This window comes from Daldinia childiae (assembly GCF_008694065.1).
Source record: "Daldinia childiae strain JS-1345 chromosome Unknown Scaffold3, whole genome shotgun sequence".
NCBI lineage: Eukaryota > Fungi > Ascomycota > Sordariomycetes > Xylariales > Hypoxylaceae > Daldinia > Daldinia childiae.
In genome coordinates, this window is record NW_022984644.1 from 2,763,988 (window position 1) to 2,790,327 (window position 26,340).

The 26,340-nt window shown below is 43.6% G+C and overlaps 8 protein-coding genes across 9 annotated transcripts; 5 read left to right on the top strand and 3 right to left on the bottom strand.

The window, feature by feature from the left end:
* Window positions 1-1,347: 1,347 nt before the first annotated feature.
* On the top strand, window positions 1,348-3,278 carry GL218_03470 (putative indole-3-pyruvate monooxygenase YUCCA3; the record flags this gene model as incomplete). The annotated part of the gene is made up of 2 exons (XM_033580032.1): window positions 1,348-1,984; window positions 2,038-3,278. The coding sequence occupies 2 exons, from the start codon at window positions 1,348-1,350 to the stop codon at window positions 3,276-3,278; spliced, it is 1,878 nt and encodes a 625-aa protein (XP_033436241.1).
* A 477-nt stretch (window positions 3,279-3,755) lies between these two features.
* GL218_03471 (Multidrug resistance-associated protein 1) lies at window positions 3,756-8,750 on the top strand (the record flags this gene model as incomplete). Its single annotated transcript, XM_033580033.1, has 13 exons — window positions 3,756-3,905; window positions 3,960-4,488; window positions 4,549-4,775; window positions 4,827-5,106; window positions 5,160-6,112; window positions 6,159-6,312; window positions 6,376-6,621; window positions 6,682-6,880; window positions 6,952-7,023; window positions 7,077-7,127; window positions 7,176-7,240; window positions 7,292-7,991; window positions 8,048-8,750. 13 exons carry the CDS (start codon window positions 3,756-3,758, stop codon window positions 8,748-8,750), a joined length of 4,329 nt encoding a protein of 1,442 aa, XP_033436242.1.
* A 227-nt stretch (window positions 8,751-8,977) lies between these two features.
* GL218_03472 (uncharacterized protein) lies at window positions 8,978-9,871 on the bottom strand (the record flags this gene model as incomplete). Its single annotated transcript, XM_033580034.1, has 2 exons — window positions 8,978-9,361; window positions 9,434-9,871. 2 exons carry the CDS (start codon window positions 9,869-9,871, stop codon window positions 8,978-8,980), a joined length of 822 nt encoding a protein of 273 aa, XP_033436243.1.
* Window positions 9,872-13,660: 3,789 nt separating this feature from the next.
* GL218_03473 (putative feruloyl esterase B-2) lies at window positions 13,661-15,264 on the top strand (the record flags this gene model as incomplete). The annotated part of the gene is made up of 3 exons (XM_033580035.1): window positions 13,661-13,985; window positions 14,106-14,720; window positions 14,807-15,264. 3 exons carry the CDS (start codon window positions 13,661-13,663, stop codon window positions 15,262-15,264), a joined length of 1,398 nt encoding a protein of 465 aa, XP_033436244.1.
* A 930-nt stretch (window positions 15,265-16,194) lies between these two features.
* On the top strand, window positions 16,195-17,402 carry GL218_03474 (uncharacterized protein; the record flags this gene model as incomplete). Its single annotated transcript, XM_033580036.1, has 2 exons — window positions 16,195-16,494; window positions 16,584-17,402. 2 exons carry the CDS (start codon window positions 16,195-16,197, stop codon window positions 17,400-17,402), a joined length of 1,119 nt encoding a protein of 372 aa, XP_033436236.1.
* Window positions 17,403-17,785: 383 nt separating this feature from the next.
* On the bottom strand, window positions 17,786-20,945 carry GL218_03475 (3-hydroxybenzoate 6-hydroxylase; the record flags this gene model as incomplete). The annotated part of the gene is made up of 9 exons (XM_033580037.1): window positions 17,786-18,034; window positions 18,164-18,353; window positions 18,405-18,459; window positions 18,532-19,255; window positions 19,314-19,420; window positions 20,439-20,541; window positions 20,608-20,655; window positions 20,731-20,771; window positions 20,825-20,945. 9 exons carry the CDS (start codon window positions 20,943-20,945, stop codon window positions 17,786-17,788), a joined length of 1,638 nt encoding a protein of 545 aa, XP_033436237.1.
* Window positions 20,946-21,479: 534 nt separating this feature from the next.
* GL218_03476 (putative oxidoreductase C26F1.07) lies at window positions 21,480-22,612 on the top strand (the record flags this gene model as incomplete). Its single annotated transcript, XM_033580038.1, has 3 exons — window positions 21,480-21,638; window positions 21,697-21,763; window positions 21,819-22,612. The coding sequence occupies 3 exons, from the start codon at window positions 21,480-21,482 to the stop codon at window positions 22,610-22,612; spliced, it is 1,020 nt and encodes a 339-aa protein (XP_033436238.1).
* A 566-nt stretch (window positions 22,613-23,178) lies between these two features.
* Window positions 23,179-24,341, bottom strand: GL218_03477 (3-ketodihydrosphingosine reductase tsc10; the record flags this gene model as incomplete). Of its 2 annotated transcripts, none has more annotated exons than XM_033580039.1 (3): window positions 23,179-24,047; window positions 24,127-24,241; window positions 24,297-24,341. In XM_033580039.1, 3 exons carry the CDS (start codon window positions 24,339-24,341, stop codon window positions 23,179-23,181), a joined length of 1,029 nt encoding a protein of 342 aa, XP_033436240.1. The 2 variants fall into 2 exon arrangements, with proteins under 2 accessions (XP_033436240.1, XP_033436239.1); XM_033580040.1 differs by having other exon boundaries at window positions 23,179-24,051; window positions 24,110-24,241.
* Between the last annotated feature and the right edge of the window lie 1,999 nt (window positions 24,342-26,340).

A 26,340-nucleotide genomic window follows, 5' to 3' on the forward strand; every position in this document is an offset into this window, starting at 1 on the left:
GAAAAGTAAGGCAAAAGTCAGAAAAGTCAAAAAAACGAAAAATTGGTCCTCAAACCTACAGTTTTTGCAATTATATAACCATAAACCTTACTATTAAAGTTAAAGTTTAAAGTATAAACGTTTAAATTAATAAAACGAGGTGGCTAATTTTATTAAATTAGTTTATTATAAAATTTTCTTTATTTTTAACTATTATAACTTTTATTTCCAAAATATTATTTTATTAAAAAAAAAAACTTTAATAAAAAAAAAAAAATTTTTTAAAAATTTTTTTTTTGTAAAAAACTTTTTTTTTTTAAATTATAAGGTAATTTTTCCCGTATTTAACCTTTCGACTAAAAGGGTTTTTTTTTTCTTTTTTTAAGTAAAATTAACAAAAATATTTTCTAAAAAAAGAACGGTTCTATAAAAAGAAATAGTTTTTAACATTAAGAATATAAGATCCAAAATGGGTCTAAAAATCCCAAATTTAAACCTATCTATTTTTGGATCCAGCTAATTAAAGGCCTGGAATTAAGGGAACGTTCCTTATTAGGGAACCGTTCCCCAAAAATAACCATTCTCTGAAAACCCCCACCTCCGCTATGGTACCTACCTATATCTACCTACCCAACCTAGGTAAATTTCTTTACCTTATTAAGTATTTAAATTAAAGCTGTGAACAAATTCGCGCGTTCTAAAGCCTCCATTTCATTATATCCTAACAGGTACGAAGTCCTGATTATGTTAGGTACAAAATATAAACGTTCCAAGTCAGCTAGTACGTCTTTAGTTAACGTCGGAGACAATTCGCCAAAAATCCCCATTCATCCTACACCACCATCTCTAAAAAAAACCAAAGTACATTCTTACATTAACTACCTAGGTACTAATGATATCTACAAGTCACTATGGAGTACATAAGCAAGGTTATGAGTTGTATTGCATAGCTAGATTCGTATGCCTTGGCCAAGATCAGCGAGCAATGACGATAACCTCGGAGTCTCCTTCGGTACAGTGGTATAAACCACCTGACTTTTCTCGGGGTATTATATGCGAATAGTGTCCTCTCTCGACCACGATCTATCACTTAATGCGGGGTGACGAACGCATTCCTCCAGCTCCCCCAGTGTAAGTCCATACCCGATTCGCTAAGCCGTAGCTTCGTCCGAAGCGGAATGTTAACACGAACAATGCCTCGTGGGTTTATCTCCAGTTACTACCGTAACGTGCGGGGTCCTATAACCGTGAAACTGAGGATATCTAGAGCCCCAGTCCTTAGGGGTTTCTTCTGTTTCGTCTTAGTGATACTAACTAACATTTGATACCTTCATTATCACTTCATCTATTCCATAAATACTTAGCACCATGACCACGCCAGACTCTCTCCCGTCAAGCCAGCGTATAGTACCCGGCTCTGTTGATCTTCCTCTTGCATCATGGCCGCCGACTATCAAAGACGAGAGCGTAGATGCACTCGCAGTGGCTTCCAAGATTCTAAGCTCCTTCAATGACTTACTCTCGAAAAAGGACCACAAAGGCCTTGCAAACCTCTTTCTAGATAACAGCTATTGGAAGGATCACCTTGGTTTGACTTGGGATTTTCATACCTTGAAGGGGAGGGGCAAGATCACATCGTTCTTAGACAAGGGCCATCACTTAAAGGATATCCAAATCGACAGGGAGCATCCGGCTAAGAATAACGGCCCAGAAATAATCCCCTTCCGGGCTGACGGGTCGGTCCGCGGCATACAATTCTTCCTACGGTCCGGTACCGAGCATGGTTTCGGTGCCGGATATGCCCGTCTCCTCCAAGAAAACGGCGAATGGAAATTTTGGACGCTTTACACAACCATGCACGAGTTCTATAACCATCCAGAGCCGGTCGGTCCCTTGCGACCACATGGTGCCATACATGGTGCCAACCCTGAGAGAAAAAACTGGCTTGAAAGAAGGCAGGATGAGATAAATTTCGTACACGGTGACCCTGACGTACTCATAATTGGTAAGCTTCTATTTTTCTGAATGCAAATCGTGATATCAGCTCATATAAATCAGGTTGCGGACAAGCCGGGCTCTCCTTACAAGCCCGACTAAAGATGATAAATGTGCCAACCCTTGCAATCGACGTGTGCGACAATGTTGGCGATAACTGGAGGAATAGATACCAGCACCTTGTCCTCCACGACGCAATATGGTACGACCATATGCCGTACATAAAATTCCCAGACTTCTGGCCCCTATTCACCCCTAAGGATAAACTGGCCCAGTTTCTACAATCATACGCTGAACAGCTCGAGCTCAACGTGTGGAATAACACGAGTCTTGAGTATAGCAGCTGGGACGAAGAAAAAAAGCAGTGGGTCGCGGTTGTCAAGCGGAAGAAGAAGGACGGGTCCGTTGAAGTTCGTGTACTGCATCCGAAGCACATTGTCCAAAGCACTGGTCATTCCGGGAAGAAGAATGTACCAACCTTTAAAGGCATGGAAAGCTTCAAGGGCGATGTGCTCTGCCATTCATCGGAATTTAAAGGTGCCAAGAGGAACGCCAAAGGAAGGAAAGCAGTTGTGATTGGTGCCTGCAACTCGGCGCTCGATATCTCTCAAGATTTCTACGAGAATGGGTACGACGTGACCATCATCCAGCGGTCATCGACAACCGTCATGAGCGTGCAAGCAGTATTAGATCTATTACTCAAACCGGGATACTACGAGGGTGGCCCTCCAACAGAGGAGGCCGACCTTCTTTCGTGGGGAAGGCCAGGAGAGATCTACAAGGCAGCCCAGGCCGACGTCAACGAGCTTCAACAAGTAGTCGACAAAGACGTCCTCGACGGTCTCAATAAGGCGGGCTTCAAGACCGACCGCGGCCCGATGAACTGCGGGTTATGGATCAAATATCTACAGCGTGGCGGGGGCTACTACATCGACGTGGGCGCCTCGCAGCTGATCATCGACGGTAAGGTGAAGGTGAAGCACGGCGTTAGTATCAGCGAGATTCTTCCGCACGGCATCAAGTTTGACGACGGAACTGAGCTGGAAGCGGACGAAATTGTATGCGCGACGGGATACCAGAACATGAGAACGGCTACCGAAGTCATCTTCGGAGAGAAGGTCGCTGGTAAGGTACCCAACGTGTTTGGCTATGATGAGGAGGGTGAGATGAGAGTCATGTGGCGACCTAGCGGTCACCCCGGCCTCTGGCTTCATGGAGGCAATCTTGCCCTGTGCCGATACTTCTCTAAACTCGTCGCCGTCCAGATTAAGGCCCAACTAGAAGGGCTATCTAAGCCGTCGTAGGCTTAAGATGGCATATGTGTATTTAATGTAGATTTATTTATGTAGGTATATATAAATTGGCTTCTATGTAGTAAATTCTGGTATTGTACGTAACTGGTAGCTACCTAATGTATAGAATCTAAGTGAAGCAATCACCACCTTAAAGTTCGGCACACTATGTACTTTTAAAACTGAGCACATAATAAGTGGGCTACGGATCCACTCGTAACATCTTGTAAGACCAGCTTGCCGCATCTTTGGACCAATCATGATGCTATTCGAGGTGTGGTGCTGTCCCGTTTGGGAAGAAACATGATGCTCCAAGCAGCTCGTTAGATGCGTAGGAAGGTCAAGGGTATTCGAATACGAGAGCACTGGCCCTGGTAATCGATTGCGTGATTCAATTGGCCAGGGCACGTATTGACATTGCTGACGGGAATTCTTAGACGCTGCTGCATCAAGATTTTACTCATCTGAAAGCGATTGTTATCTTCGACGATGGCTCTCTTTGAGAGCGGTACGCATGCGATCGCTAGTTTCTCGATGCTACTTTCAATCTTATTCGTGTGTTTGGCGCTCTTCCGAGTATGGAGTTTACGCAAAGCTCCCATCATTGTTATCTCCAACTTCCTGGGGCGGTTTAAGATAGTGGGTGAAGAAAAGCATGGCAACATGGCATTTACAGACTGACATTCATAGTAGCTTCTGTTAATTCTTCTTATTCTATCGAGTATAGGTCGTTTTGTTGCATTAGGGGATTTGACGCCTAATAGTAACTACGTCCGTGTCTCTCATGGTCTAGAGGTTGCTGCGGCTATCGCGCTCTGTGTTCTGTCACTGATAGAGCATCGGCGAAGCATTCAACCATCTAGCATAATCACTCTATACCTTACCGTGTGTATTATTCGGGATGTCCTTGAGGTATCTAGAAAATACCAAGGGCAGCGTAGTTGGCTTATGCAAGATCCAATTCTCGCGCAGATAACTCTAGAGGCTACTCTACTTGCGACCGAAAACCTACAAAAGGAACTAACGAAAGAGCACTCGGGACAGTATCTATCGCCCGAGGAAAGATCCGGAGTTTTTGGCAGGATATTCTTCTGGTGGATCAATCCAGTTCTCGTGGAAGGATATCACAATGTCCTTCAAAACTCTACTTTACCTTCTGTCGATACTAAGCTGCTATCGAAGCCCATTCGTACTGTAGCAATACGCGCATGGGAGCAAAGATGTACGTGCTTTAGTTTAGATCAAAAACTGAATGATGGCTAATTCTAAGGCGACTACGTAGTGAGACCCGAGAGCAGCATGACACTCCCAAACGTACTATTCGTGTCTCTTAAAAGGCCATTCTTGTTAGCCATACCGCCGCGACTCTTCCTTACTTTATTCCGATATTCGCAACCAATTATCATCCGTCAAAGTATCCAATATGTTACCAGAAATAAGCCGTCAAATCAGACATGGACTGCGCACAGTCTTATTACAGCTGCAGTTGTCGTCTATGTCGGCCTAGCTGTAAGCTTCCACAAAAGTTATGAAATGATCAACTACTAAGCCTATGATTAGATTTCTACTACGATTTATCAAAGTCAACTAAATAAACTAAGAGTAATGATACGGGCCGCTCTTATATCATTGATTAATGATAAAACTATGAACTCTTACGCCGAAAGTGTGAATGGGGGCAAAGTCTTGACACTTACAAGTACTGACGTGGATAACCTCGACACAATTGGCGAAATGTTCCACGAAACTTGGGGACAGGTTTTCGAAGTTGCCATCGGCATCGCGATGCTATCTTGGGAAGTCGGTTGGCTGGCCCCAGTACCCCTTTTTATCATTTTCCGTAAGTCAAAGTCACTTTGCCTAACCTTCTTGGTCACTGAAAGGTCCCTCCAGTTTGTTCTCGTGTGAGTCGGTATGTCGCGAAAAACCTACGATCTCGACAAGGCGGGTGGAATGAGGCAACGCAGAACCGCATTTCTATGACAAGTGCCGCTATCAGTGCTATTAAGAACGTCAAAATGCTTGGCCTGCAAGACGTGATATCAGAACGGATTCAAAGACTTCGACAAACTGAGCTTCATATGGCAGGCAGAGTACGATGGATGACAGTTGCTTATAACGCGTCCGCAAATGCCAATGGGATGTTCGCGCCAGTTATTACCATTGTACTCTATGCTATCTTAGCCAAGTTGAGAGGCAACCTACTGAACACTGAGACTGCATTCACAACTATTGCTATTCTAAGTATGGTGACACACCCAGCGAACATGGTTATGACAATCGTGCCTAGGGTTATTGCATCTTTTGCCAGTTTTGAGAGAATTCAAAGCTTTCTTCTTGAACCTCCTATCCAGGATTACAGGATTGAGATTATCAACTCACAAGCGACTACTGGATTAAACAACTCCGGAGATAATAACTTCCATCCTGCTCCACATCCAGCTTTCAGTGTAGTAGGGGTTTCTTTTGGGGGATCTCGCTCAGTTCTAAGCGATATTAGTTTAACCGTGCAGAAAGGGTCTATAGTCATTTGTTCCGGTTCAACAGCTGTCGGGAAGACAGCCTTAGTCTGTACTCTCCTAGGCGAGACTCCTTCGGTCGGAACTATTGCGGTATCCTCCAAACGTATTGGCTACTGCTCTCAACTACCGTGGCTACCGAATGGGACCATTAAGCAAGTTATAACTGGGTTTGAGGATTGTTCTTCTATTGCCGACGGAAGATGGTATGAGACAGTGATCGCTACTTGCTGTCTATCAAAAGACATTGAGATGCTTCCGAGTGGGGACGAAACCATCGTAGGGAGTCGAGGGGCTAATCTCTCAGGGGGTCAACGCCAGCGCCTAGTGAGTGTTTCCTCCTTCATAAACGCCATGTTCTGACATGATATAGGCCCTTGCGCGTGCAATCTTCTCCCGTTCGGAAATTCTCATTCTAGACGATCCTTTTAGTGCCCTAGATGGAAGCACCGAGCATCAAATCATCGAAAACCTGCTTAAGTCGGATGGTCTTCTCAAAACGCTTGGGGTAACGGTGGTATTGATAAGTAATTCCAGTAAATATCCCCTGAGATCCCCATTATTACTGCTAGCCTAATAACTTGACGAAGCCCAGTACTTTCGTTTAGCAGACGAGATTGTCATTCTTGAAGGTGGGCGCATTAAGGAGCAGGGCAAATGGAACGAGCTACTCTCTCGAGACCCTCAAGTATTGAAAATAATCCATCACGAGGATAACACTCATGGGAACAAGAATACCACTGTGGATAGTCCCAATCCCCTTTCGCGGCAGCAGCGATCATACGATGACACTGCTATTGACTCGAAGCGGAAAACAGGTGACTCGGCGTTGTATAGTAAGTTCAAAAACGAAGCCTAGATAAGGCAAGACGTATCTAATAAATAATAAACTGTAGGCTACTATTTAAAAGCGGCCGGAATAAGAAACTTCGCTTTCATGGTAACCTGCATCGCATCTTGCTCTTTTTTTGTTACTTTCCCCCAGTATTGGTTGAAACTGTGGACGGATTCGAGATCAAGCAATGAGTGGTTCTTTATTGGAGGATATATTACCCTAAACCTCATCGCTTGGGTTTCTACTAATGGAATTATGTGGTTCGTTGAGCTGCCTTACGAGTACCTAAGGTACATATAAAGTGACAAAACAAGACTAATATGATTCTTAGGTCTACCGTCATACTTGTTGCTCCTCATTCGGGACTTGTCTTACACTCGAAGCTACTCGAAATAATTACTCGGTAACGTGTACTGCCCTCCAAAGGCGATCAAGACACTAACTAACACATACTAGTGCACCTTTAATATACTTCTCGAAGACTGATAGCGGGTCAATCTTAAACCGGTATGCGCCATTTTGACATATTAATATTAGGAGACTGACAAACCCTAGATTCAGTCAAGATATTCAGCTTGTTGATAAGCAGCTTGCTTCTGCTTTGTCAACATTATTCGTTCGTAAGTAAAATGCATGGTTCAACGGCAAATGAATCGCTAATACTATCGTAGAGATATTCAAACTTCTTTTTCAAGTCATCTTGCTATTTGTTGTCCAAAAGCTACTAACGCTCACGCTGCCAATATGCCTCATAATTGTCTACCTCGTGCAGAAGATATATCTTCGGACATCTCGACAACTACGGCTCTTAGAGCTTGAATCAAGGTCCGCTGTTTTAATAGACTTTTTAGAGACGGTGGAAGGATTGCCTACGATACGCGCGTTTGCAGGTCAATCCAAGGCAGAGAATAAGCATCTGGAGAACCTGGACGAATCGCAGAAGCCATTTTACCTTCTTCTATGTCTTCAGTGCTGGCTCAGAATTGTTCTCGATCTGCTCATCGCGGGAATAGCTGTCGGGGTCATCGCCCTTGCTGTCACTCTCCGGACTACTACTTCAGGTGGTCAAGTCGGTGTTGCCCTAAACATTGTGCTCGTCGCCAACACTACTCTTCTCCGACTTGTTGAATCGTGGACTAATCTAGAGATATCTCTTGGGGCCATCGCTAGGATCAAGACATTAGAAGAGGAAGTCCCCCCCGAGAATCAGCCATCTGAAACTACTATACCCCCGGAGACATGGCCGTCTTCTGGCTCTGTCGAGATCCAAGATCTTACGGCCGCTTATAATGAGGAAACTACGGCGCTTAAAGACGTGTCCCTGCGGATTAAGCCTGGGCAAAAGGTGGTTGTATGCGGCCGAACCGGGAGGTAAATACTCATATGTGTACATTTCAGGGGCTGCGTACTAACTTCGTCTCTTGCAGTGGTAAAAGCTCTTTACTACTCACTCTTCTTAAGTTATTAGATACGAAATCGGGTTCAATTATAGTCGACGGCATAAATATCGGCCACGTGCCTCGTTCGACAATACGAGAACGCTGCTTTGTGACAGTACCTCAAGAGCCCTTGCTTCTCAATCAGCAAACCCTTCGATTCAATGTGGACCCAACAGAAACTCTCTCCAACGATACTATAATTGAAGCGCTCTCTAAAACGCGCTTGTGGCGCCATTTCAATTCTGCTTTGATCCCTGGTAGCCTGCACGACACCAGCTCGAGCACTCATCCGATCCTAGATCAAACACTTGCATCGCTCCCGTCTCTTTCGGTCGGACAGGGTCAGCTGCTAGCTCTAGCACGTGCACTACTACATGTATACACCATAAACACATTGTGTGCGAAACCGATAATTTTACTCGATGAGGCTACTTCATCCCTTGACTCGTCAACTGAGAAGCTGATACTCGATATTGTCCACGAAGAACTCACCTGCAAAGGCCATACTGTAATCATGGTTGCGCATAGGGTGGGTGCAGCCGTAGCCCATCTGAGGAAGGGGATAGATGTTGTGGTCTGGATGAAGGATGGAAGCATTGAGAAGATAGGGAATGCAGATGAGATTATGAACATAACAGCGCAAGTCATTACTCCCAATGCTCTTGGCGGTGAAGATGAGGAGAGCAAGTAATGCGAAGCAGGTAATTAGAAGATATATGGCAGTAGTCGACTCATTTTCTTTGAATACTAATGTTAATGGACGTCGCGTTATTTAAATGTCTAAAGAGATTGGGATAGTATATGGTGGTATGGGGCAATTAAAGATATTTAGATGCCTTAGTAACTTATGCGCTAAAATGAGACTCCTATATAGAATAAATAAGATACCTAATTGGCTTCTTCATTCCGGAATATAACTTAGAATGACACACCTGGTCCCTGTCGTAACGCTCGCGAGACTGTCCGCGAAGTCTCGTTATTCGTGTTGTACGTGCAGACCGACCAGTCATCGATCCGTGTCTGGCCCCATGCGTTCTTAGCTGATCGGTCGGGATAGCATTCTTCCCAGACGAGTCCGAAGTCCAACGTCAAACCATGGGTTAGAATACCAGTGCCTTTGCCGCTCTTGTCGCTTGTAGTCGCGCCGATGTTAAACGAGAGCTTTGTCTTGACGTCGCCCGAGCCCTCGCCACCATCCATACACGTTGACCACTCTAAGTTGGAACTGTTACCGCCGCTTACTTCGAAGTTGTCATCGAAGGTTCCTTCACCTCCAACAGCTGCCTTGGCGGTGTTATCGATCTATAGGCGCGTTAGTGGCCATACCATCATCTTAATGGGGGAAATCAAAGAGCTAAGAATGAGTAAACTCACCATGGTAGACATAGATACATTCCAAATATCAGGAGGTGCTCTTCCCGGGTTTAGCTTCCGATTCTCATATCTGAAAACCGTGTTGGCTTTCAACTGGTATAGCTGGACGCCATCCGTTGCATTGAGGTGTCCTCTATAAGTCACATCTCGGATCGCGAAGCGGTACTTGTACCACCAGGAGGTGAATTCTACAGTGAACTGACAACCAGCATATTCGTCCGTTCTACCATGTCCTTCTGTGCCAAATCGCATACCAGGAAGGCCCAGTCTGAGGCTATCTGGGAGGAATGTGATGTTCATGCTTTGTCCAGGGGCACATTGAGAAGGGGTGTCCGACACTACTCCGAGAACATACGGGAACTGCGGAGGCGGCGGGTCTCCTTCCGCGACGGCAGATATCGCCAGAAAAATGCCCGTGACGAAGCTTAGGGCCTTCATGATAAAAATTCTTTAGTAGTTGAAGTTTTTCCTGGTTCCGTTGATAAACAGTAGAGGGGTAAAATAGTAGACTGACTACGAACGTGAGATGTAACCGTGGGCATAGAGTAGTATTTTTAGATAACGTCGTAGAGCCTCCAAATGCGTCTTAAAAGATAGCTTCCGCCGGGATGATCCTGAGTTGCATCTTACCATTTCATTTATCCCAAATGCCTGCAGTCTTCCGGTCCCCAACCTTCTGGAACCGGATAATTGGCGTCAAGGATACCGGGAAAAGGAAATTTTTGACGGCTATCTTATTCGTCAACGATAAGATATCCGCAAAGATCAATGCTTAGCTGTGCATCAATTACCGGAAGTGACGTGCGATATAACTAGATACGTCCTAAATTCGTCCTTATGGATACATGAGTAGTAGTACGTAGCAGTTGATCGCCGGTGCGACCCGCAAGTCACATAGGCGCCTAGAACTTTTTCTATATAGCCGATCCTGAAGCCCTCGTAACTTCGAGGTCATTTGTTCTGGTTCATTTGAGCTATTAGTAGAATCAAACGCAGTCTAGACTTGGGTTTACGAGATCCTCCGGTTAAAGAGAATCCCCTATAATTATGACCCGGTAATTTTCGGGAGACGAGGCTTAATAATAGCCTGGTCTCGCTATAGTAACGGCTGTGAGTTCTGAGGATTGGCTAGATTTCCGTTGCCATGGCTGTAACTCATGTGAATTAGATAGATAGGTGACAGCTATTGCAAATTGAAGTTTAGTCTTTTACGTGCATCTTAAATAGTAAACGAAAACGAGTTTATGAACTGGCATGGTATTAAGTATACATCTATATAATCTGATAGTAAATATTGTGTATGTAAATGATGACCTTGTTAGAACGAGATCATACAGTGTAGAAGTAGTTCAGCCAATATATTGGATATATAGTAATTTGAGATATACGGGACTAGGGAATAGTTAGTAGGACTTGAAGTATACTAACAATAACTATAGTTAGTTAAGCCGATATTACTTTAGGAATAGGAGAGATACATTGGTAATTAAAGTAACAGCATAGACATGTGCTTTACAACATGGGAGTTAAGTCGAAGCACCGTTACTGGGGCCACCTTAGTGGGGACCACCCATTTCCCATACAAAATCAACAAAATCGTATATTCATAACTCATCCAAGAAAATAGGTAAAAATATTAGGACTTTATATTTAAATATAGTAAAGTGTTGTTATTGTGTACAAAATTTGAAAAAAAGATTGGATCAATATTCGTGGCAAAATGATTACAAATGAACACATTAACAAATACACATACAAATTTATATGTATAGCTGTTAATAATTATTAATGCTTATAACTTTGCTAATTTATATAGTAAAAATCTCATTTTTATATAATTGGATAGAGAATTTTTCAATGCAACTTTTAATATTAAAAGTAAGTGTATAGCCAATTTTTTGTGGAAGTTATGAGCCTTTATAATAAAGTATATAAAATTCCCATATATTTTTGAAAGTTTTTAATGCTAAAAAATGACCAAAAACAACATTTTTTACAATTTTACCACAGAATGGTGATAAAAAAAGTTTGAAAAAAATTATATAGGCTATTATAGTAGTAAGGAATTAGAAAATAAAGACTGGATATTTTTAGCTATTTTCTTGGATGAGTTATGAATATACGATTTTATTGATTTTGTATGGGAAATGGGTGGTCCTTACTAGGGTGGCCCCAGTAACGGTGGTTTGACTTACAACAAGTCGTACTCGATAATTGAAATTTCTAACAATATGTATTTTATTGTGCTGATATTCTGCTGATGATATTTTACGCAGAATGCCGTCAAAAAACGTGACCCATTGGAAGATCTACCTACCAAGTATGTGTAGGTAGTGAATCGATCTGTATTACCATTAGGAGGTACCGAACGTTACCTAGGTACCTCCTAAAGTCCCACAACCCACTAGCGCCACGCTTTAATTAAAGAAAACGGCCTGTTGGAATTGAGAATTAATCTCAACCAATAAGAATATAACATGGCTACTAAAAAGGCAAACATTTTTTTTAAGTTATGAATGATTGTGGATTTGTGGATATTTGAATATTTGAAAATTGGAAATACCTTTTAAGTGTAAGTAAAGAGGATACTTTAATTTCACGTATTTTTGATCGTACTGGCTGTCCTTAATTCTGGACGTTTCATTAAGACGCGGTGTCCGAAGAGCGCGAGATGCGATGCCAATTCTCTATTAAGTTTAGTATGATGCCTGCATTATGATTCACATGTTGGGGTAATTCGTACGGATCCGTAGCCAGGGACAGTAAGACGTGCTGCTTAGAAGAAGGTCAGATTCGGCAGTTACTCAATCACTCGATCCTATTCTAGTAACGTAACGAATAGAACACGTTGCTTTAGGTAACTCTTTGAGTCATTTTATTCATAATAATCCCGAGTTTCTATTTTTTTTGATGCGGGAAGTCTATGCACCCCAGTATACCACGAGGACATGCATTGCGGGATGGTGCGGAGAAAGGCTGCATCAAGAAATCTCCAATTCCCCGGATTGGATCTTAGTAGTAGGTAGGGTTACATGGTATAATGTGTTTGTTCGCATTCTCGAACTCGTGCTACTAGCGTCTTCACTAATAAGATTTACAATACAACTGTTTTCAACAAAGGACTATTCTGCGCCCCGTGGAGGTTTATTTTTTTCGTCTTCTTCACATAGTCGGCAATATTATTACTGGATATTATGAAACTAAGCCGAACAGCCGAGGTTTTTTTTTTCTTTTTCTCCTTTTTTTTATGAAAAAAAAATAAGCCTTCTAAGGTAGCCACACTATTCAGCCCAAGCTTTTTAAGACGAATAGACGACTTAATTCAGCTTCCTAACAGAAAAATGACAACGTCTCGTGCCACAAGCCTCTCATCTTTCTTTCCCGAGAATACGCCCGGATCCAATAGGTAGAGATTAAACTTCTAAGATGACCAGTTTCTTTGACGTCATAGCCACCACTGTAGGTTGTGTAATGAAAGACATTGTTTAAAAAAGATATTCAGCAAGCCAGAGACATGCTAAAGAATGCTCTTACGGAAAAGCCGTCTTAGGTCTTACACATCTAGAGCACCTCTAATTGGTCCCCTAAATAAACATTAGTGTGCTATCCTTAACAGAATTATCCTGCATATAGCAAGCCGCGTTGGAGTTAGAACACGGCTGAATACTTACCACTCCGGCTAGAGCGGGTAGGTCAAGTGCTCAAAAATTCTAATAGCCCCCTACGTCAATGTAGTCTGGGCGAATAATACAATAAGAGGTAGCTTAGTTATACAATGGGGGCTATGAGCTTACAAAGAACTGTGCACAATATGCCTTGTCATAGCCCCGGTGAATCAACATCTGTGACATGCCGGCCAACCTATAAGTATCTGCAAGCTGCTGTCAGCTAAATTAAGTTATTGATCATCGGTAAGGCTACTTGAATTTTACCGCATTTATCCAAATGGCTACTATAATAGTTCCGGTCCTCTGGGTCCTGTTAAGCTTTTTTGCATATCAAGCTAACAGTACGCCGTATGCAAAGCGACCTCGCCAATCTACGGGATGTACCGCAGACTATTTTAATAGCATTGTCCCTTCTGGTATCTCTATAGAGAGCGTCCGAGATGTCACGAGCGGGACTTTTACGGAGCAGGGAAATCTAGGCTATCCCACATTTGCATCTGGACTTCCGTCGCTCTGCGCGGTTATAGTCAAAAATGAGACGGCAAATTATCGCTTCGGAATGTTCCTTCCAGACACCTGGAACTCAAAACTCCTTGTCATTGGGGGCTATGCGTTTCTCGGCGGTATTAACTGGCTCGACATGGGAGCTGGAGTGCAATATGGCATGGCTACTCTTGCTACCGACACCGGGCATAACTCGGGCCAAGGGGATATGACATGGCCAACTACTGAACAGCTCCGAGTCAACTGGGCTTACCAGGCAATGGAGGGTTCTATAACTCTAGGCAAAACGCTCATTCAAGCATACTACAACGAGAAACAGATTACGTATTCGTATTATAGTGGATGCTCGACCGGAGGTAGGCAAGGCCTCAAGCAAATCCGTAAGTAGTACCAGCAATTATTCTAGTTACCCCTATCTACATTTCTTTGTTTCCGGAATATATATTTCCAAATATATAGGCTACTTGTGGGAAGGAATATTTGCTTACTTATTGCCTTAGAGAGAGACCCTGATATGTTTGATGGGGCCTTGATTGGGGCACCAGCATGGGATACGAAGAATTTGATGCCTTGGATTTCTAGGTTAGCGATGTGGAATCTCCCGGAGGATGCCGAAGGTAGCATTAGTGACCAAGCTCTCTTCTCGCGGCTCCAGGCAGAGGTGTTAGAACAATGCGACCCTCTGGATGGCATGCAAGATGGCATCGTTAGCTCGCTCTCGGCATGCAGAGAACAGTTTGATATTACACAGATTAGCTGTGACGTATCAACAGATAAGACCGCCTGTTGGACTCAGGCACAGATAGAAACGGCGCAGAAGATGTACAGCGACTACATTATTGAGGGCGGAGAGCTCGTTTACAAAGGGTTAGACTACAGCTCTGAGGCGGAATGGGGGACGTTCCTAATGCCAGCCAACCCGAACGACTCTAATAATGTCAGAAGAGGCTTTGATGCGCAGTACGAACGGACATTCATGGGCTATGGGAATGACTGGCAGATCACTTCATATAACGACAGCGTCGTGGATGATGCTAGAGCTCGTGATAAGAACTCGGTGCAGGCCTCCGCAGATCAATTTGACCTTGGCAGCTTTCGTGGTAAAGGCAAAATCAGTACGTATGATCCAAAGAACTGTGTCTTCCCTTTCCCGGAAACACTCCTCCGATTGCATAGAGGCGAACTGACTTTTGTAACACAGTTATGTACGGGGGGCTCGCAGACGCCACTGTACCAGTGCAACACACAACTCTGTACTACGACCGGACGATAGAAGCTATGGGAAGCGTTGATGATTTCTTCCGATACTTCCAGATTCCAGGGATGGGGCACTGCTGGGCTGGTCCCGGTAGTCCTAATTTCAACGTTCCGTGGATGATCGCTGGCGCAGGCCAGGCAGCGCAGGTACCACCTTACAATGCTGGGTCTTCGGTCCCCGGCTATAAGGACAAGGAGCACGACGCCTTATTAGCGTTGATGGACTGGGTCGAGAACGACAATGCGGTGTCCCAAATCATCGCGACGGGATTCAACTTCTCGGATTCAACTGGGCAGGCAGTTGTGATGCATAGACAACGTCCTCTTTGCGCGTTCCCACGAACGGCAACATATGATGGTCAAGGTCTTCAGAACGATGCTTCTAGTTGGCAGTGCACGTGAGCGTCTGCAGATCTTAAATGGGTGCATCACTACATACATTAGGTACCTATTCAAGCGGTACCATATTATCCTCTTACAAGCTACAGAAATGATAATAGCTAGCACTTGTGGAATACTTGTTGATTTGTGATGGAGGACACAAGAAAATGTAGGTACATATGCAATACTATGTAGAGGAGGACTGAACTAGGTAGGTATATAAGAGCACTAATAAGGAAATATTAACATGGTTAAATCTATTCAGGGGTATGTACGGAAGTCGCCTTCAAAAGTTATGTCCATACCAAGCACCTGTCAGCTTTGACCACAGCTGCCGGGCATCTGTAGCGCAGCTTGACCCACTTGGCACTCAAAAGTTATAAAGTATATTAAAATTTACCCTTTATTATATAAATAATTACACAACCAAATATATTTTTAAAATGTAGCGGCTGGTTATATTATAAATATAAAAGCTTCAAGTTATTATGGTATTTATCCTAATATTATAACTTATATATTTAAGATTAAATAAATAAATGAAAATGATGTATAAAAAGGAGTACATTTGCTATTACGGCCGACAGCTGTTGCCAAGATTCGCCAAGCTTACAGGGGCTGACCTATGGACAAAACTTTTGAAGGCGACTTCCGTACCTAGGTACATAGTGTATATATAATCAGGGGCATAATTAGGGGTATAATTAGGGGTATAATCACGTGATATTTCTGCTTACCCATGGCCCTCGGTAAGTTTCTAATACGGTATAGTTGCTTATTCCTAATCCCGAGGTTATATTATTCCATGTCTTTTTCTACCTATGGTAGCTTATCTGCATCGCGTACAGAGGAATGTCTTATTTCGCTTCTTACATGTTTACTATTTAAATGGAGTTTCTGTATACCTTAGGTACCTAACCTATACCTCGTTTCGTTAAAATAAAATCTAGAATGTCGTCAAACGAGCGGCTCCTAGCTCAGGAGGTTTTCAGATTGGCCGCTCTTCCAGACGCAGTCGAGAATGGCAACATTGTAAAGCGGTATATGAGCCAACGGAGCGCATGGCATCCGGAAGGCGACGTCTCAATTGCGAGCGAGACTGTATACTCGGGATTGAAAAATGGGCCTTCAAATCGAAAAGTGGCGTTTGGTGGACACGTGTACAGCCAAGCGGGAATAGCTGCATCTAAAGCCCTTGGTGATATGCAAACTTTGCGGGCTGGTGCTTCTCGAAAGGAAATCGGTATTCATGTAAGTCATCCAAGCTCGCCAACGTAGTCCATTCTAGCAAATATGTAGACATAAGCCGTAGGAATAGGTTTACTGATAGTTAAACGTAGACTATTCATGGGTACTTTTCGGAAGCTGGCCTTATAGATCGGCCATTTATATACAGTGTGACTACTCTGGCGCCAAACCCTTCATTCCCAAATTTTCTAGTCACAGTGCGACAGCCTCTATCATCAAGCACAAATCCAGCAGGAGATCATTTCCCGCCTGCCGACGCCGAGCTTCCTCTTGGCCCAGTTTGCTTCAATGCTTTAGTATCCTTTAGACCGTCCGTAGTCTCACAGCATGTAGCCCAGGAACTACCAGCGCAGACACGGTTCGCAGATATCCTGAGCTCCCGGCCCCCCTCGGCATGGGATCCGGCGCCACATCTAGATATCGCCAAGACCATAGACGAGTTTCCGATGCGGAACCCTGGGACCTTTCCCGCAGTCGATATGAAAAAGGTCGACCTCACCGCCTTTAATGAGGGCAAACCGCTCCATGAGCGGCGGGAGCTTTTGTTATATCGGCTGCTTGCCCCTTTACCCGCAGATCACCCCGATTCGCACATTTGCATCCATGCGTACGAAGCGGATAGGAATGGGTTGCTCATGATAGGTAACCATGTCGGGTTTGGGTACGACTTCGGTCGCGCCGCTAGCCTGAGCTATTCTTTTGTGGTGCACGTCAATCCCGAGGACGCGGTAATGTCTTATGGCGAAGATGAGTGGTGGATTCAAGAAGCATGCTTCCCTCGACTGGAAGCAGGGAGGGCGGTCATTATGAGCAAGATCTGGAGCCCGAAAGGTGTGCATGTCGCAACGGAATATCAAGACGGCTTATGCCAACGCCAATGGAAACCAGGCGAGAGAAAGGGGAAGCTGTAAATGCTGACTTCCAGGATAACGATATATTACACCTGGTACGATTATTGTTAAAGTTGATAGTGAGGATAACTAGCCATTGACACCAGTTAAGGATAGGTCGGTAGGCTTTCATTTTTCTAGATATTTACAAGATAGACCAATGATTAGAGGTCATCATACGAAGCATACCGACCTATATATACCTGTTTAGCGCCAAATTTTCTTCGGCCATCGATACGCAGTAGAATAGTTCATAGATATATCCAATATCAAGCAGCTATTTCGAATTTACCATTGACCTTAAACTACCTATGAAAGGCTATCGCAGTTATTCGTCGCTTAGATTTTGTTATATACATCGAACGCAGCGGGGTCGCGTACCTTGTTCGTGGTATCCTAAAGCTTCAGTTCTCAAGTGCAATGCCGCTATCGTCTAAGTCCGAATTTTCCTCCTGCGGAATGACAAAGGGGTTCTCGCTAACAACTTTATCAACTTCCACACATGCATCATAACCATATAACCAGGATTGCACCTGGGGACAACACCAGCGAATTGGAAAAGGGGCTGTCTTGACTTCCTTGTCTATCTGCGACAATAGTAACTCATCCCGTGTCCGTTGCTTAGGGCCATCGATCATATGAAATACGTCGCGCTGGTAGTTGTCAGCCAGATTTCTTACTGGGCTATCATATAATCATATATGTAACACCCGGAGGCGATAGTAACAAGAGTCTTGATAGGTATGCCTCGGTCTTTCCGAAAAACATAGGTATTAACTTACTTGTCCGAAGGTTTCTTTTACGATAGCGTCTCCTCGTGGTTTTCGAAGTTGCTCGTACATCCTCAACGCCTTGCCGATCTGCTCCTTGGACTGGATATGTCTCAATAAACGGCCAAGAACGGCGCCGTCTTCGATGGCAGAGTTGGCCCCCTGGCCGAGATATGGCAGCATAGGATGACAGGAGTCGCCGCTTGGATAACAAATTAGTTTAGGTAGGTTATCAAGCAATAGCAAAACTTACACGAAGGCAAAGTTGCCATTGGGAGACTCGTGGATCCATCTTCGCATCTCTTTACCTAGAATCAAACTATTATTAGATTTCCGGTAGTTAATATCAACAGAAATAAGTATCTTATCTGAAAACTTACGGTGCATCAACTTCCATTTTTTAACAGAACTAACGAGTCCAAGGAACTTGTTTAAAATCGGATCCCAATTCCTAAAAAGCGCTTTCATCTCTTCCACAGAGCCTGCTTGACGGCTGACACCGCTTGGTAAGTCATCCGGAGCTATCAGCACCAGATTAAACTCAGTTCCTCCTCGGAGCGAGTATCCGACAACGTGTGACTTAGGGCCCATCCAGATATTACACTTTGGGTTACTTACCCATTCTCTCAACTCAGGGTCCTCAATTTGATCGAGTTTGAGAACTAATCGATATGCTAAATCACCGGTCGGTCTTGGGACGCCTTCAAAGTCTTTTGGGAGGAATTGTGCCCGGCAAAGAGACCATAGGCCATCGGCAGCAATAAATAGGTCTCCCCGTATTTTCGCCTTTGATTGATTTGTGATCTCCCCCGTCTCGAAGTCCACGCCGCTTATTCTCTCCCTAAATCGAAATTGTACGCCAAGTTCTATAGCACGTGCGTAAAGTGCTGCTTGGAAATCAATCCGGTGCAACTCGATGAAAGGAGCACCATATCTTGCTCGTATCTTCTCTTTCCAGTCTTCCTCTACAACTAAGACTTCACCAGAGTATCGGCGAACGGTTAAAGATGTAGGCTCAGCAGCCGAAGCCCACAAGTCGTCCGAAAGGCCCCAACGTTGTAGTATCCGTGAAGAGTTTGGTGTAATCTGTATCCCAGCCCCTATCTACAATTGTGTAAATAAGGAGAAAAGTTCATAAGGTATTTCTATATGATTGTGTTACCTCATGGAGCCCTTCTGCTGTCTCGAATATAGTCACATGGTGGCCAGACAATGCGGTTTCTATAGCAGCCGCTAGACCACTTATGCCAGCGCCTATGATAATAACATCTAGTCGGACAGTTGGATCGAGAGTCCCAGCCTGAAGTTCCCTTATTAGTGTTTACTCTCTTACATAGACTTAGACGGGTATAACGTACCATCGCAAAGCTACTAATATCTCAATAACTTCCCACTCGGAGTTAGTGTAATATTATTGTTACTTTCTACACGACCATGATTTACGAGATGATGAGAAGGGACTAATTACCCCAACATGTTACGCTTAGGGTAAGAATGGTATATACTTGGCCTCTATATTACTGGGCTCCCCCGCTTCCCGGTTAATTCACTCGCGGAAGCTAGGTAACATTGCCCAAAATCATTATCGGAGAAGCACAACCTCTATTCTCGTTCCGCCACGATGTACATTTAGATCAATACAATTATAAGGCACTTAGTTAAACTATATACTCATTTATAAGTTGCTATAAGTGCATAGAGAAGCTAGACATAATACGGTCTAGAGCGGCTCCCTTTGACCTATGATAACGGTACTAGATTAGTCTCGACGGTACAAGGCCCCTTCTTTTCTTCTCGTACACCCGTCCCAGAAATACGGCCACATACGCGTCTAGTACAGCTGGCTCAGGCTCAAATATGAAATTCAACTGGAAGCTATGGTGGTGTGAAACGAACCTAGGTAAGATACTATGTTACGAAGTCAGCATTTCAACATGCGATTAATCCGTAGAGTACCAGTATATAATCGCGAATACTGGAAAATTTGAATTGCCTTGCTTGATGATTATCTATTAGAGTCCTTAATTTCTAAGAACGCGTTATTAACTTCTACTTGATAATATATTTTATTTTATCGACCAGTAGCTACCTAGAGGCAGTATCTAAGCCGCCTTTTGGTCGACAATAAAGGCATCGACAAGTTTAGGACATGAGCTCTGCACCGAAAATAGGCTTACGATCACGATGTAGAATATTCACTCTCCCCGAAGCACCGGATGAGGTGACGGACCCATCATAGCCAGACTATATTACACGAATCTAAACTAAAATTTCTTCCCTGACATACTGTCAGTCTTCTCTTTCTTCCTGTTTAATAGCTCCTCTTCCTCTCGCTGGATATCGGCGTCAACCTTTGCGCCTCGTGAAGGCTCGTTCCCATGCATCGTTGCCTATAGTTATAAATGTAAGCAAGGAGAGACTAGTAGAGCGAGCTTTGACTTCTTAAAATAACATACACGGTAAGTGGGATCGTGCTTATATCGCTCAGCAACATCATCCTGGGTCTGTTCCCAACAAGAGGTTAGAGCTAGTATCAAATAAACTAGGTAGCGTTTTATGGGGTTGCTCGTTGGACGTACATTCTCATCGAGCATCTGGTTCATCGCTCTATTTTGATCCTCTACGAACAATGCATTAGTAGCAAGAGAGAAACCATGGTGAGTTACAACGTACTAGGTCTATAACCTTCGGCATTACCCGTATGATGCTTGTTTTCATTCGCTATATCTGCTCGGCCATAGTTGATCTGGTCGCCTTGCTCATAAACACCAGAACTTCCGTGGCTGCCGGCCATGATGATGATGTTCTCAATAATATATTATGTAGGTACCAGTACCTAAGGTATACGACCGTTTAAGAATTGATAGTTAGCAGATAATTTGACAAGAAATATGCGCTTGGGTTTTATTGAAGATTAATAAAGTTAATTGCTCAGAACGGAGTTTCACCACACTTTTATGGACGTTACTGGTATGTATATCGCCATACTGTGCACAGTTTGTCTTACTGTCGTCGCTCAGAAATTAACGTCATTATTGCGACGTTTCTGGAACAGCTATTCCGTACGGCTTATCGCTTGGATCGATCCAAAAGGTTAAGGGGTAAATGACTCTTATTTAATGCTGATCTGTCCGAACCTAGATGTTATGATTTCGAAATGTTGCAGTTTAATGATGTCATGCATCGAAATTATGACAATACATAGACTCGTCAAAATCCATCCGTAGGACTAGATTGGATCACACAACGCTCACTGTGATTCACAAAAATCGCAGCTCACTCTTCAACTATAGGATCCTTGTTCTGAGTAATGAGACGATTGCTCAAAATGATATTCCCTCCATCTTTACCGACTATACCAACCATCGTTGCCCCTCTTTTCGTTCTCCTCTTATCGGTAGTCTCGGTAAACGCAGAAAGATATATCTCGAGAGTCCAGGATATACCTAAAATCGGCTTGGGCACTTGGCTCTCCGACAGAGAAAAGGTAGCATATATCTATTAAAGTAGGATGTAACTAACAATGAACTTACGGTATCTTACAGGTTGCTCATGCCGTTGAATATGCCTTAGATTCGGGATATAATCATATAGATGCCGCTCTCATATATCGTACGAACTGCCAGTAACCCCTAATTCGCATGGATAATACTAATGCGATGCATAGGAAATGAAGACCAGACTGGAAATGGAATAGCTTGGGCAGGTGCTTCTCGAGAAGATATTTGGGTGACAAGCAAGCTGTGGAATGACCACCACCGCCCTGACCAAGTCCAAGAAGCAATTCAGAAATCGATATCAGACCTTGGCGTGGAGTATTTGGATCTCTACCTCATGCACTGGCCGGTCGCCTTTGTTCCTGGTGAGGGAACTAAGATAGATGAGGAAACATCTATCTTTGACACTTGGCGGGCCATGGAAGACCTTGTCAGAGCCAACCTGACTAGAAAGATTGGCATTTCCAATTTCGCCAAGAAGGACGTCGAGAATATTCTAGCTATGTGCACAATATGCCCATACGCACATGAATTCGAGACGCATCCTTACCTGCAGCAGCAAGATTTTGTTGATTTCCACAAAGAGGTCGGCATCAAGGTCATTGCATACTCACCACTTGCGAATACGAATCCAACCTACGATAGTGGTGTCAGACCCATTATGAAGGATCCACTCTGGAAGTTTATAGCTGCGAAGAAGGAAGCAACCGTGCCTCAGGTTTTGCTGGCCTGGGGTATCCAGAGAGGAACCACTGTGATTCCAAAGAGCGTTCACGAGCAATATATCAAGGAGAATCTTGAGGCATTAAATATAAAACTTACGGAGAATGACATGAAGTCTATTGCTGCCCAAGACAAGAAGACAAGGATGAACGACCCTGGAAAAAGTTGGGGTATAAAGCTGTTCGCAGATTTAGACGATCCTACGGATCTAGATGGGAATGGGAAGAACAAGGAGCTATGAACGGACCCTAAACATGATGTTTCGAATAGTCCTTACACGTTTAGGATCGAGTGTCGTGAAGTTCTTAAAGGAGGGGATGTAATTTAACTTGAGATTGCCTTACTCGTAATAATACTTAGAAGTTCTTCGGTCGGTCCTTATAGTCCGTGTTCTAACTAACGGCCAATGCCTAGTAAATGTTAGTTATAGCTAAATAATATATAATTGTCTATATATAAGACTCAACTGAACAGGCCTCTATCCTACTCTTGACACCCCGACTTCTACGTCCAGGTACTGCTCAACTGGCTGTGTGGTGTGTTGTTTTGACCGTAGTTTCAATACATCAAAGTTCTGATATGTGACCACCTCTTAGGTGCCTATAGGACAGTTCAAGCTATGTTTTTGACTCCCCTTTTCTCTCACATTAGATAGATTAGTTGCCTAGTTCTATAATAACGTCAGTGTTATTTAGACTTAAAGTCTCTAGAAAGGGAAAATTATTTCATCGTCTTACCGTCTCCTTAGAATCAGAACCTACTATTATACATAGTAGTCTCCGTTTAAGACCAGCACGTCCACTTTCATCATTTCCCTTTCTCCTTGAGCATCCCGCTAGATCCGTGTTCCCTTCCCCACTTCGTGACTTTGGTATCCATTTCCCATCTTATAAACACCATCACCACAAGAACGATCCACCCCAGTAGAGTATTAACTAATCCCTTCCAAAATCCTCCACGTGTAGAACCACCTAGTACACTTGTCATCACAAGCTTAATGATGGTGCTCGTAGGTACTAGGTCCTCGCCACTTTCCAAGCCACGAATTGCGCGCCGCGCAACCTCTGCTGGTTCCAGTATCTGATCCCCCTCCTCGAGGGATTTCGTGAGGTCGGTCTTAAGGCTGTTCTCTTCTTCTAAACCCTGAGTGGGCATGGTGGCGGGGAAGACAGTATGCACACGCACACGGGGGATATTGGGGTGAGCCGCCGCGTAGAGGTTCATCTCTTGAGACAACGAGTCAGAAAGCGCACGGATAGCTGCTTTAGAAGGGCTATAGGGTGCGAAGCCGGCAAAACTGTATAATGAAACGAACGAGCCGGTGAAGACGAGATGGCGAGCCGGTAGTGAAACGGCCTCTATCTCTAGCTGAGACTTAGATTCTACACGTATCTCAGAGCTCAGTGCATCTGGATTAGGTCGTATCCAGGCATTGAGCACGGCGTGTGCCATGTATGCACAGGAGAAATAGTTGCTATCCATCATGGTTTGAAACTGCTCTGGCGGAGTATCGATATAAAGTGTCGCATGTGCGCTACCGCTGCAACACCAAACAACATCTGGAGGTGCGCCATGATTCCATGCGATAGATTCAGTAACCACGCGAGCGCACTCAGCAGAAGTGGTCACATCAGCGCTGATGTAGTGGAAACGTTGTGTCTCAGGCGAACGGGCGCCTTTCTAAGTCGCTTATCAGCATAAATTGAATATTAGCAAATTAATAGGGATATTGCCTTACTAAAATATAACTAATACCTTCTTGTAACTTGGCTTCGTTGCGCGCGACGATAATAACATTAGCACCTTTCTCTGCCAATTGGCGAGCGGCGTTTAGTCCGAGGCCTCTAGAGCCGCCAGTGATGAGGACGGTCTATGAAGAATATTAGTTAGGTTAATCAAGATTAGAAAAAGAGAGAAAGACATACTCGTCCTTGGACCGGGAATTCATTCCGAGATAAAAACGACCCCATCTTTCCCAGACCTCAAGCAAAGGTTGCCTAGAGTTAAGATGGCCGACGTTGTTCCGCTTACTTCTAAAATTGCAGAAAAGGGGGCAGACCTAGGTACCTAGCTGACTTCCACTTTCCAATGTTTTCTGGTTCCACTTTTACAAAGCTTTCTATCCAATTAGACTTCTCTATTTTTAAATGAATTCGAAGTACAAAGCTTACGTACAATTTGAGGGCTTCTAGATATAGGAGGTGTGTAGTACTTCACCAAAGGCACTTACACGTAAAAGGCCATTCAGATCAGCGAAGAATATAGTTCATAACATTATTAATTAAATAGGGTTGTCCTCATTTTCCCGGTTCCATGGTGGGGGTTATTTAATAATATAGAATATAATACCAATACCGCAACGTACCGCAACGTACCACAACATGTGAGCCTGTTATTCGATTGGATAACTTCTATCGTAGACAAATATAATATATGTGGCTTGGGGGTTGCGTAGCATTCTATTGATATTAATATATATTTACTAACACACTATTACATCACAAATATAGGGTTATCTCTCAGTTAAGTCTTTGGCGTGGGTGTAACCTCGCAGCCGCACTACACAGCCTAGATTATTACTATAAGCTTATGGTTGCGGATATATCCCCAATATATCCATAGACATTTGTTTCAGAGCTTTCTAGTTATTCTCATTTAATCTTGATCACAGCCAAGAGCTAATAGATCATGGCACCTATCTCAACACCGCCAAAAAGCAGTAATTATGCGGCATCAGTTGTCAACAGTGTTGTCATCGCCCTTGCTATTATATCTGTTGCTCTACGATTCTATACTAGGAAGATCAGTGGATCAGGCTTGGGAGCGGATGACTGGTTAATTTTAGTCGCTGCCGTCGCAACCCTTGCTTCAGCAGTGATTCTCCTCTGGGGTATGTTCAGCAACTACCGATATTGTTATCCTCTTAACATCGAAAATAGAAAACTTCCGTAACCCGAATGGCGTCTGGGTTTCAGAAAATGATACCCGGGAATATGTTTATACAGCCGAAGATGTTTTTTACCTCCAGCTTTTATACGCGTTTTCTATTATTTACTTCAACATCGCGGGCGCTACGAAGTTAGCAATATTGTTGATGTACTACCGCATTTTTTCCATTAGCACATCTTTTCGTTATCAATTGTTATCCTCGTTCGCCTTGGCTATTGTATGGTGGATTGGCTGTACTATTGCTACATCAGTAAAATGTATCCCCCTCGAATGGAGCTGGAACAACAGCTTAACCGACCCAAGACATTGCTTCAACTACAATATCTTCTGGATGGTCTCTGGCACATACGAAACCTTCCTTGACACAGTGATCTTAATATTGCCTATTAGCTTTGTCGTGAGAATGCATTTGTCAGCCAAGCGGAAAGTCACCGTTTCGATTATTTTCTTGCTGGGTGTTATGTACGTTACTTCTTATTGGATTTGCTTTTAGAAATTATACTAACGTTCCATTCAGCACTATTGTGACAGGGCTAATTAAGGTAGTTCTGAGCTACCCACCCGACAGCCGCTTGCCGTCGTACTCGAATACTGAGGTATGGACGACTGTACATGCTAGTCTGGCTATAGTATGTGCCAGCCTACCTATCTTCGGACCCCTGGTTAGGCGCATTTCACAAATATCGAAATTCACGAAAGCCTCAAATCAACTATTTACCCCTCAATATTCTCCAGGACAATCAATCACTATTTGCCCTGAAGCGGTACCTGAGTCATCTTTCTACCAGAAAACATCTACAGGAGGCTTGCCTTGAGATTGCCCTAATGTGAGGCAGGAGAGGACAATATGATATACCCCACTAGTTACATCTATTTAACGTAACAGAATAAATAATATAAGCCACGATTCACAAGTAGAAGAGGCCACTGAGTACAATAAGTACTAACTAATCTATAGTATAGTTGACTGTGTGGAATAAGGAGTATAGAAACAACTACACTGTTCCGCAAGGATTTCTA